Source organism: Pelodiscus sinensis, chromosome 1 (genome assembly GCF_049634645.1).
Source record: "Pelodiscus sinensis isolate JC-2024 chromosome 1, ASM4963464v1, whole genome shotgun sequence".
Lineage (NCBI taxonomy): Eukaryota > Metazoa > Chordata > Testudines > Trionychidae > Pelodiscus > Pelodiscus sinensis.
Genome location: NC_134711.1, coordinates 183,326,268 through 183,338,174, shown reverse-complemented (window position 1 = coordinate 183,338,174; position 11,907 = coordinate 183,326,268). Strand labels below are relative to the sequence as shown.

The window sequence follows — 11,907 nt, the reverse complement described above, 5'->3', positions numbered from 1 at the left end:
GGTAAGTACGGAATGCCCTTCATGCATATCTCCGTTGGGCTGGAGTGACCTCCCACCCCCATACAGAAGTCAAACTGTGCTTATGTTTAAACTCATATAGTTAAGGCCAGCGCTTCCCAACTTTTTTTATACCGGGGACCAGCAAATCCATTCACAAATTTTGGAGGCCTGATAACATTTTATTCGCACATTTGCATATTCATTATGCAAATAATGAATATTCAAATATGCAGATAACATGTTGCCAGTCTGCCAAATGTTTGTGAATGGGTTTGCTGGTCCCCGGTAAAAAAAGCTCCAGCCCCCACTGCCAGCCCTAACCCCTAGAGCCCCTCACCCTGCCACTATCTCCCAGCCCTAGCCACTGACCCCAGAATCACTTGAACCCAACCTTCACAGTGCCAGCCTCCCTGCCCCAAATGCCTCAGTGCCAGCCTTCTGTTTCCAGAGCCCCACTGCACCCAATTGCCCCTCCCAGTCCTGGACATCACAGTACCCCTCACTGTCAGCCCCTCATTCCACCTCTTAAGAGTCCCCTGCCTCCAGAGCATCCCCAGCATGAACCCCACCTCCAGAGCCTCTGTGCCTGCCCTGCACTTGCACTGCAGGTGGACTGCCTGGAGCACACAGTGTGCCAGGCCCCTGCTGAACACTGCAGTAGCTGGGCCCCTGCTGAGCACAGCGGCATTCAACTGGGGCTGAGTGCCATGTGGAGCTCGGCTGCTGTGGCACTCAGCTGGGGCCCAGTGCCATGTGGAGCAGCGAGTGCTGCAGTGGTCCATCACTTGGCCCTGCCAACCAGGTCACGTAGCAGCCACTGGAGCTGGAACTCAGGCCATGGTGATGCTGCCTTAGTAGGGACAGCCTCACTGTGGCCCCGGCTCCAGCCGCAGCACACCCGGTTGCCTGCCAGGCCACTCACCCTGCTGCTGTGTGGGGACCCCCTGCGGGCAGAGCTCATTAGCTGCTGGGGGTGTGGCCTGGTAGCGTAATGTGGCGTGGCAGGCAGGAGTTTGCGTCCCGTTGCTGGTCTGTGGAACTGCTGATCGAGGCAACTACTATTTTGCTGATCTCTCACACTGTTGCTCAAATAGTTTGAAAACACATAGGCCCTGCCTTAGGACAGGGTGAGCAAGGAGGCTGCCTTGGGCCCTGCACCTTCAGGGCCCCATGCCGCCTGGCGCCCGCCCACCTGGCCACTCACTTACATGGCACAGCCAACCACAGTGTGCCACTTTAGGCCCCGCAAACTCTTTGGCTGGGCCTGAAAAGGCAAATACCATCTACAGAAATGTGTTTGATTAGAATAAAATAATCAAGACAAACAGAATTATTTACTCCCTGCCTGCTACAGCCCCAGATCATTTAATACTGCAGGCTATTCCCTCCATGTGGCTCTCAGCTCTGAGAGGGGGAAAAGTTTTGTGCTGCCCTCATACTCTAGGCCATTCTCTCAGCCCATATTGGCTGGTTGTTTGCAGCCAATAGGAGTTGAGGTTTGGATTGGAGGTGGCAAGATCACATGAAGCATCCCCCTCCACCCAGAACAGAGAGCCACCGGACTGCACTTTAAACCTGCGGCAGTTGTGTGCCTGAGGGTCCCAGCAGGGTTGATCGCAGGCCAGATCTGCCGTATTTTGCCCAGCGCTGGGCTAGCCAATAGAAGTCTGAACAGAGATGGAGCAATAGATCTTAGAGGTGTGAATTGCTCCATTCAGTTCACAAAGGCGTTAAATTACATGTCTGAGTCAGATGATTTAAATGTCAACATTAACTATTTCCTCTCAAGCAAAGGAGAGAGGGAGGATTACAGATTTATACAATTTAGTGTATTGTGATAGCTCATCTGGATGCCACAAGTGGATGGAATTTGGAAGATACAACAATTTCCCTTCATACGCTGCTCCTTCCAATGAAGAGGGAGCCAAGCTCAAGGGTCCCTGTGGGGCTCAGAGCAGTGAAATGATCATACAGTATACTAAATGCCTATTCAATCTGGTATGAAGAATGGCTCAAATTAGCAATTCACATGGGCAAAATTTATTTGGGTGTGATACTTACTAGAGTATCACCACTTTTCTCCTCCCCCATCTAACCCTTTTCTGTTATACTCCCTTAATATTATTTTTAAAACAATTCTGTGAACAATTCTATTTATTTCAGTAAATAATAACTAAGTTGTGGACATATTCTCCTATCACAGTGGCTTTCAAACTTTTTAGACTGTGCCCCCCTTTTCAAAAATCTGTAATCTACAATGTGAGATAGGATCAAAATATAACTATGAAAACAGAAAATAAAAAGGTCTGTAAGGGACTACACAATGCACTGTTCACCATTACAGGATTTTTCTTGTGTTCCTGTTAACAACTGCTTGCATACCCTCCAAAGTACACAAATCCCAATTTGAAAACCGCTATACTATAGTATGCCGTGGTTTGAAATTTTCTTTCAGCCTCATGCAGTATCTCAAACAGTCATGTACTGAATCTATTGTCTATTATATTGTATTCAGTTCTTTGTTAAACTATGCAAGATAGACATTTGGCAAGTCAAATCAATATCAGCCTGTAAAGTGAAAACAAAAAAGCTTCCCTCATCTGCTAGAAGCTTCAAGGAAAAATGCCGAAGGCTTGATTGTGTCCAATGGTAATTTATACTATTTCTACTTTCTCAGTAAATAAGGATTTAATTCAGTAAAGTATTCACGCATATGTCTAACTTTAAGGGCTAATACCATGCTGAATAAGGGCTCTAAACTTTTCAATCGGCTAAATTCAAATTGAAGATTAAATGAGCCAAAATAAAGGACACAAGAACAGTGCGGTAATAATGCAAGATGATTCACTTAGGCTTGGTTTCCACTATATACCCACTCCAATATAACTACATTGCTCAGGGGGGTGAAAAATCCAGTTATACTGACCTTAACCTTGCCATGTAAACAGCTCTATGTCCGTGGGCAAACTTCTCTTACTAATATAGCAACTGCCTCTCATGGAGGTGAAGATATTAAGCCAATGGGAGAGCAGTGCAGCTGCAAATTTCTAGTGCAGATCTGCCCTTAATGTCCATAACATTCTAAACAACTTCCAGTTTCTTAGTGCATAGTCTCATAGGGTATGTCTACACTACCACCCTAGTTCGAATTAGGGTGGTAGTGCAGACATACCCATACAATGTAACTCAGGGCAAGTCTACACTACAAAATTAAATTAACCAAAGATATGTCAGTTTATAGTCTCCGCAATAATTAAATCACTTTTGCATGTCCATATTACGCTCCTTGTGTTGAAGGTATGAATTCTCACCGGGAGCACTGACACTGATTTAACTGTCAGCATCAACACTGCAGGACAGCTTTTGAAAGGTGGTAACAATCAATGTATGCAACGCAGTATCGACCTAAATATGTTGACCTAAGCACAATGCCTCTCACACAGGTGGCATTATTAAGTCTGAATGAGTTGCAATATCAGAATCTGCATGAAGAAATGAGATTACATAGTGTACTACGAATGTTAAACAAATCATCTTAAGTTATTGCTGCACTTTTCTCGTGTCTTTCATTTTGGCCTATTTAACCCTGAACTGGTGCTCTAAAATGAGACATTGGATGTAGTTCCCTTCCCAATAAAATAAAATAAAATAAAATGTTACCCCCATACTCTTTTTAGGATGCATATTGTTCTATTTCCCTACAAAAGTCTAGCATAATGAAAATTGTATGGGTCTTTTATTCACAAAATCTGTATTCTTCAATTTTTAAGGGGCATTTTGTGTATACCAGTGATTTCAAACTTTTTTTCTTGCAACCCAGTTGAAGAAAACTGTTCATGCCCATGACCCAACATCTTTATATCTTTTGCATAGTGTGCAGGCTCGGAGGTGGGGCCAGGAATGGGGTTTCAGTTGCAGAGGAGTGAGGGCTCCATCTGGGGGTGAAAGCTTTGGGGTGGGGCCAGAGCTTGGGCGGGACAGCGCAAAGCGCTTCATGACCCCCCCACCTAACAACTGGATCTGCTGTTGATCACTTCCGGGGTACAGCATGATCCTTGGTGCTAAGGCAGACAGGAAGACTGCCTTAGTACTTCCGCTGGTCACTCTACATCAAGGTGACTCAGTGCCTGACATTCTGTGACCCAGTACTAGGTCACAACTCATAGTTTGAAATAGGGCTGTAAAAGGCTAAGCAGTTATTTGGTAAGCATTAGTCTTACCAGCATACTTACCTGGTAACTAGTTAATCGATAATTTGGTGCAGCCGGAGCAGCCCCGCCCACGGAGGGCCAGGCTGGAGAAGCTGCAGGCGTTCTACCAGTATAAGAAACCACCTTCCCAAACAAGGTTATTTATGCTGTTAGAAGTGTTGTTTTGTTAGCACAGTTATATTTATAGGCATGGGAAGTGGGGTGGAGTTATCAGCATAGGAATGTCACTATGGGATGTGGTTCTATTACACCCTTGACCAACTTAGCTATGTCAGTATACATATGGGCTGTGTCTACACTGGCCGCCTATTATGGAATAGGCATGCAAATGTAGCACTTTGGAAGAGGCAAATCCGCGGGGGATTTAAATATCCCTCGCGGCATTTGCATTTTCATGGCCGCCGCTTTTTTCCGGCTTGGAGATAAGCCGGAGAAAAGCATCCAGAGCGGTGCGATCCTCCGGAATAAAGCCCTATTCCGTAGGATCTCTTATTAAGTATCTTATTAAGAGATCCTCCGGAATAGGGCTTTATTCCGGAGGATCGCGCCACTCTGGACGCTTTTCTCCGGCTTATCTCTAAGCTGGAAAAAAGCGGCAGCCATGAAAATGCAAATGCCGCGGGGGATATTTAAATTCCCCGTGGATTTGCCTCTTCCAAAGTGCTACATTTGCATGCCTATTCCGTAATAGGGGCCAATGTAGACATAGCCTTTAGGTGTAGTCAAGTTTTTATGTAGTGAGGGAGAAGACTGAAGCCAACTGAATGATGAATTGGTGCAAGTCACATTACTTCCCCATTTATACACCCACTTGAATCACTGCTCAGTTTGATGCCAAGTCTTTAGTAACACAGTAGTCAACTTTTGCAGTTGATTAAGGATTTGAAATGAAAGTCAACCATAAGAGCAGTTTATCACAAATGAACATGTAACCAAGTTGATATAACTTAATAGATCATACTGCATAGCTACTAAGACTACTATCATCATCATCTATTATTTTGCAACAGATATACTACACCTGGATTTTTTTAGCTTATGCACCTAATGACCAGCATTACCCCACGTATTTGCTTCTGGCAGAACCTATGCAACCACAGTACAGCTAGTTAACAATCCAGGTGCATTTGCAAGAATGAGGAACTGCTGTCAGAAAGTTAATGCATTAATCAGAAAGTTGTAAGCTTTTGGGAGTCTGATCGATAAGAGGCTCTCCCAGATGTCTGTCTTAATTATTTTATATAGAATACAAATTAGACATACCTCCTTCAGATGTTGTGGAAAAGAATACGTAGGGCAGACGACATATCTGACCTGCCGATATATATATATAAAGGTAAAGAAACAAGCAGGAACTGATACTAGAACAACCAATATCGATACTAAAAGAACAGTGACAATTATCCACACTGGAGTTATACCTGCAAGAAACAAGAAGATAAATTCTTCTTAACCTGATTATTCTTTATTATTTTGAATATACAATTTTCAGATTTTAATTTTCTTAAGTAAATACAGGTTGCCCCTCTAAAATCTGGAATTCTCTGGTTTGGCAACATCTATGGTCCATCATGACCACAGATGTTCCAGGATCAGAGAGTCCCAGTGCTACGGGAAAATGGGGACCCAGGAGTTGGCTCACGGCTCAGTTGGACTGAGAGGGGGGAAGAGCAGGAGCCAGTGTGCAGCTCAGCTGGGCTGGTAGGGAGCCAGGAAGCCCAGTGGGCGGGAGGTTGGCAGCAGGGGGCCTGCCATGACCTCCCCTGGTCTGGAAAAATCCATCATCCGGTACCTAGTCAAGTCCCAAGGATGCAGGACCAGGGAGGTCCAACTTATACAAGATTTATTTCCTCCACTTTTTCATTTTAACAACTATTTTGGAGAATGAACAAATATATCATTTTGTTCCCAAATGTAAGAAGGTTTCAACTGTGTTTCCACTTCAAACCAGCTCATGACATTCTTACTAGATAAGTTTAACCTATGGCCATGATATATAAATGTTTACAGAAAGAAGAAAATTCTAAGTAAATGGGGAAAAAGAGGAAAGCAGGGTAACGACATGTAAACCCCAAGTACACTTATGCCTGGGTTCTTCAAACCAGAGCACTGAATTCTATTTCTCTCTAAAGGAAAAAATGAAATAATAGTAACAAAAATGGCAACAAACTTGGAGATGGCAGCAGTCCAAAATTCTTTAACTTCCAAAATATTGTGTCTTCTAAAGCTTGGTTTTATGCACAAGGCTGTCACAGCATGTGATACAAATAAAGATTTGTCTAAATTGTCTAAACATTTTAAAGACTGTCTATGATTTTAAGCAGCTATTTACTAATTAGTCTGGGAATGCACTTTTCTTCTTATATGGAAACACAAAGCTCTCTTCTAAGACGTGGCCACCTCACTGATGGTGGCTCTAGCCACAATAAATAGTTATTCCACACATAGCTGGTAAGGTGGTGTGGCTGCAAATTGGAGCATTCCAACAGTTTATACTCTAAGGTTAGTGCTATAAAAAAAATGAAAGACTAGAATCTAGATTAGGCACTGTGGAGAATTCTTTATGATTGATACTTACTGGTATAGTTGCATAAAAATAAAATATTGAAACAAAGAAACTAGTTGTTTATATTTTAATCAATAATAATGATAGTTTCAGTTTGCACATAGAGGAAACTTGGGAAAAATCTTAAGTCTCCTTGGCAGCGCCACACAGTTGATCCCGGGCTCTGAGTGGTGCTGCGCCTTTGAAAAGCCACTGCAGTGTTTCAAAGTGGCAGCACCGCATGGTGCCTGAGGCAGTTCCACGGAACCTGGAGTCAGCTGGAGAGTCCCCAGCTGATCCCACACTCTGTGCGGCGCTACAGCTTTGAAATGCCGAGTGGAGCCCGGGATCATTTGGGAGCCCCCCCTGATCCTGGGTTCCACAGAAATGCCATGCGGAGCCTGGGATCGGTGCCCAGCTAACCCTAGGCTCCACGCAGCATTTCCACAGAACTCATAAGAACGGCCGTACTGGTCAGACCAAAGGTCCATCTAGCCCAGTAGCCTGTCTGCTGACAGTGGCCAGCACCAGGTACCCCAGAGAGGGTGGACCAAAGACAATGATCAAGCGATTTGTCTCCTGCCATCCTTCTCCAGCCTCTGACAAACAGAGGCCAGGGACACCATTTCTATTCCCTGGCTAATAGCCTTTAATAGACTTAACCTCCATGAAATTATCTAGCTTCTCTTTAAACTCTGTTATAGTCGTAGGCTTCACAGCCTCCTCTGGCAAGAAGTTCCACAGGTTGACTACACGCTGTGTGAAGAAGAACTTTATTTTATTAGTTTTAAACCTGCTACCCATTAATTTCATTTGGTGTCCTCTAGTTCTTCTATTATGGGAACTAATAAATAACTTTTCTTTATTCACCTTCTCTACACCATTCATGATTTTATAGACTTCTATCATATCCCCGCTCAGTCTCTTCTTTTCTAAACTGAAAAGTCCCAGTAGTTTTAACCTCTCTTCATATGGGACCCGTTCCAAAGCACTAATCATTTTAGTTGCCCTTTTCTGAATCCTTTCCAAGGCCAAAATATCCTTTTTGAGGTAAGGAGACCACATTTGTACACAGTATTCAAGATGTGGGCGTACCATAGCTTTATACAGGGGCAGTAAGATATTCTGTGTCTTATTTTCTATTCCTTTCTTAATAATTCCTAGCATCCTATTTGCCTTTTTGACCGCCGCTGCACACTGTGTGGAAGTTTTCAGGGAACTGTCCACGATAACTTCAAGATCTCTTTCCTGATTTGTCATAGCCAAGTTAGCCCCCATCATACTGTACGTATAGTTGGGGTTATTTTTCCCAATGTGCATTACTTTACACATATCCACATTAAATTTCATTTGCCATTTTGTTGCCCAATCATTCAGTTTGGTGAGATCTTTTTGGAGTCCCTCACAGTCTGCTTCTGTCTTGACTATCCTAAACAGTTTGGTATCATCCGCAAACTTTACCACCTCACTGCTTACCGCTTTCTCCAGATCATTTATGAATAAGTTGAACAGGATTGTTCCCTGGACTGACCCTTGGGGAACACCACTAGTTACCCCTCTCCATTTTGAAAATTTACCATTTATTCCTTCCCTTTGTTTCCTGTCTTTTAACCAGTTCTCAATCCATGAAAGGACCTTCTCTCTTATCCCATGGCCATGTAATTTACACAAGAGCCTTTGGTGAGGGACCTTGTCAAAGGCTTTCTGAAAATCTAACTATAGATTTCTGAAAATCTAAGTTTACATGGACTCCCCTGCTGATCCCAGGCTCCAGCACAGCATTTTAAAGTGCTCAGAGCCCAGGATCAGCTGCGGAGTTCCCAGCTGACCCCCAGCTCCATGTGGCATTTCAAAGTGGCAGTCGCGAATAGAGCCCGGAGTCCATGTCCCCCACTGACCCTGGGCTCCACGTGGGCACTTCCACTTTGAAATGCACAAAGCCCCCGGGCCCACTGGAGCACTTTTACATTTCAAAGGAGGAATGCACAATTGCCTATTGACTAGTTGATGGAAATTCCATCGACTACTCACCCAATAAATTAATCGTTATTTAACATCCTTACTGCAGGCTGCTGTGCTAAGCAGCAGGCAGGTGCAAAGGGTTTGCAGGGAGCATTCCCCAAATCCGTCTGGGACTGTCCTAGTCCTAAATCCTCCACCCAAGTTGCCCTTTAGGAAAGGCTGGAGGGACTGAAGCTCCTCATTCCTACCAACGCTGTTTTTACTTGCTGTTCCCCTTCTGACACTGTCAGGGAGTGAGAGGAAAGCTCACAGTGTTCCTCTTCCTCTCTCTCCTGGCTGGTGCAGGGAGGGGACAGAGGAGTGAATGACCCACACAATGAGCTATCACTGTGAAGGAGCTAGAGGAAAGAAGGGGAAGATCAAGAAACAAGCAGCATCAGTAGAAACTGGGTAAGGGGATTCAGTCTCACTGACCTCCTAAATAGGCGCTCTTGCCTTCCGGCACTCCCCTCCACACCCAACCCCCTGCCATAGCCCCCCACGCCCTGAGCCCCCTGCCCTGATTCCTGCATCCCCCCACACTCCCACCCTCTGCCCTGACTCCCCCCGACACCCACCCCCACCCCAACCCGTGCCTTGAGCCCCCCGCATTCCACACCACACTTATATTTACAGACACTGTCATATTGCAGCTCCAAACTCCCCCTCTCGCGGAGACAATAACAGTACCTGTATGAAATGTACGTTACTTTCACCCGTTTATGGATAAATGATGTTTATGCAGAGGGGCCAATAAAGCCAATGCACTACTTAAATTACTTGCTTTGAGGACTTAAAGGGGGCATGTGTCTCATGGAGGCCCACTGCACTACAGTACATTTTGGGCCTTCTTCACTACAGTAAATTTTATCTGCTGTGTATCTTATTATTTTTAGCTATAAAAGAGACTAAATTAAAGGTTTACATTTTTTTTGCAAATCAGAGATATGCTTGGATATCACAATGAATACAGAAGTTCCAAATAATTTCTGAAGGTTTACATGTATGTTTCTGTTTCTTTTATAAACAATGAATAAGCATCTTACAGTGTTTCTTAATTAATCAGGATGTTTATAATGTACTGCTGTATTAGCGATACCATTATCAGTTGTCGTATCACAGATTTCTTCACTCGGTTCCCCTCTTTTGTTCAATTCAGGAACAACAACTTGAACTTGAAGACAATATATTGTCCAAGAGTCCAAATCAGATAATATTTCTGAGTTATAGTTAGCATCTCTGATTATAACCTATATGAAAGAAAAATACAGAAAATTCAAAGACAAATTCAAGTTCCAATTAATTGACAAACTATAGTACTAATTTCTAATTACAACTCAATTTAGTAGTCTTTGCATTCATAGCTGCACTATGGATTGGGTTTATACTATATCTAGTTCCAGAAAAAACAAAAGTTTAAAATATCAATAGCAACAAGGAGTCCTGTGGCACTTGAAAGACTAATAAAATGTGTTAGTCTTTAAGGTGCCACGGGGTCCTCATTATTTTTGCTGAAACAGACTAACATAGCTACCCCTCTGAAACTTTAAAATATCAGAAGTTAAAACAGATTTTGTAGTTTCCATATTACTTACTCAACAATAATCAAAGAAAAATTTCCTTTTAAGAATTGCCTAAAAAGGACACTGCAAATATTAAAATTAATCAGCGGTCTTCAAAATCCTTTTTCTATTCTAAAACATGTTATTGATGGTGAAAAATAATCACCTTACAAAACAAGAGCTATAACAGGGTTGAAATCCTAGCTCTTAAACTGGTTCACTGAATGACAATAGGTGGGCTTTAAATTTCTTATGATCAGATTTACAGGAATTTACAGGAATTTTCCTTCCACTATGCCATAAAAGAATTTTCCAAGAGACACGTTCTAGCAGAAGAGTGACTCTAAAGCTATTATATAAGTGTGCACAGAATTCTAAGTAGCATTATTTTAAAAAAATCTAGCAGCTAACAAAACCAAGCAAATATTCACGCAACACACTCTGTTTAGGGTTACATAGGAAAACTACTCAAACATTTGCTAATGTAGAATATGGCATGCTGCCTGCTTAAAACAGCTGGTCAATGTAAAAGTATTTTGTGTGTGACTGTACACAGCACTGACTTTTTATTTTCTTCTGGGTGTGTTTAATGGTATTAGTCTTAAGAGTAGAAATCTGTATGTGGTTAAGGAGATGGCTACTAAAAAAGATGGTCTCTATGCCTATGCAACTTTACACTAGGTGACACTAGCTAAAAGTGCTGTTATTTACTGACTTGGCTTACAGTAAACTAGGACACTTTTCTGCTGGTTAGCTTAGAAGATTTCATTGCTGTGGGGGAATAATCTATCCAAGTACTAATTTTTTTAAAAGATCGAATGAAATTGTCTGGCACTTCTTAGAGTCTTCTTTAATCACTGAGGTAATCTCCCAGGTTCTTACTCGAGTGCGGAAACCTGAATATTCTCAGTGACATCTCCTTTTGAGTAACTTGCTTCCTTTGGCAACTTGACCAATTGGCAGTTTGACCAGGTATCAGGGCCAGATTAAGACATGCTGAAGCTCAGCTACAGGCAGTCCCCAGGTTATGTACAAGATAGGGACTGTAGATTTGTTCTTAAGTTGAATTTGTATGTAAGTCGGAACTGGTACATATTGTAGGGGAAACTCTAGCCAAACATTTCTCCAGAGCTCAGTTTTATTCTCCCACACCTCACTTCCCTCAGTCCTTTATTCTCAAGCTGAGGTGTCTCCTGAGAAAAACCACTCCGCGTCTCCCTGGTCTGCTGCGGGGGGGGGGGGGGGGGGGGGGGCGCTAGCTTCGCATCTCCCTGGTCTGCTGGGAGGAAGCAGCTAGTGCGGGGTTGCCTCACCCCGTTTGTAAGTAGGGATCCGATGTAAGTCGGATCCATGTAACCCGGGGACTGCCTGTATATCAAGTTTAAGAAGCCCCACAGCATTACCAAAAGATATGTCTTATACTAATAGAAAGGACAATGAAAATAGAATTGCCTATATACCTGTGCATAGGTGAGGATGTACATAGGCAACTAAAAATTAGTAATTTTTTTTGTATTTAGAGGTCCCTCAAAATCTGAGGCCCTAAAATGTACCTTACTTAACTTGTGTATAAATCTGGCACTGCCAG

At 43.1% G+C, this 11,907-nt stretch overlaps 1 protein-coding gene and 1 long non-coding RNA gene across 3 annotated transcripts in view; one reads left to right on the top strand and one right to left on the bottom strand.

The window, feature by feature from the left end:
• Nucleotides 1–11,907, bottom strand: part of IL10RB (interleukin 10 receptor subunit beta) — a 31,441-nt gene that overhangs the window by 3,717 nt on the left and 15,817 nt on the right. For both annotated transcript variants that reach the window (XM_075910999.1, XM_006126037.4), the window contains exons 5-6: nucleotides 9,857–10,007; nucleotides 5,475–5,632 (exon numbers count right to left, since the gene is read on the bottom strand). In XM_075910999.1, the coding sequence (XP_075767114.1) occupies nucleotides 5,475–5,632; nucleotides 9,857–10,007 (309 nt within the window). The remainder of the gene's footprint in view (nucleotides 1–5,474; nucleotides 5,633–9,856; nucleotides 10,008–11,907) is intronic.
• Nucleotides 1–11,907, top strand: part of LOC142820956 (uncharacterized) — a 66,257-nt gene that overhangs the window by 43,193 nt on the left and 11,157 nt on the right. The gene's annotated exons all lie outside the window — the stretch shown is intronic.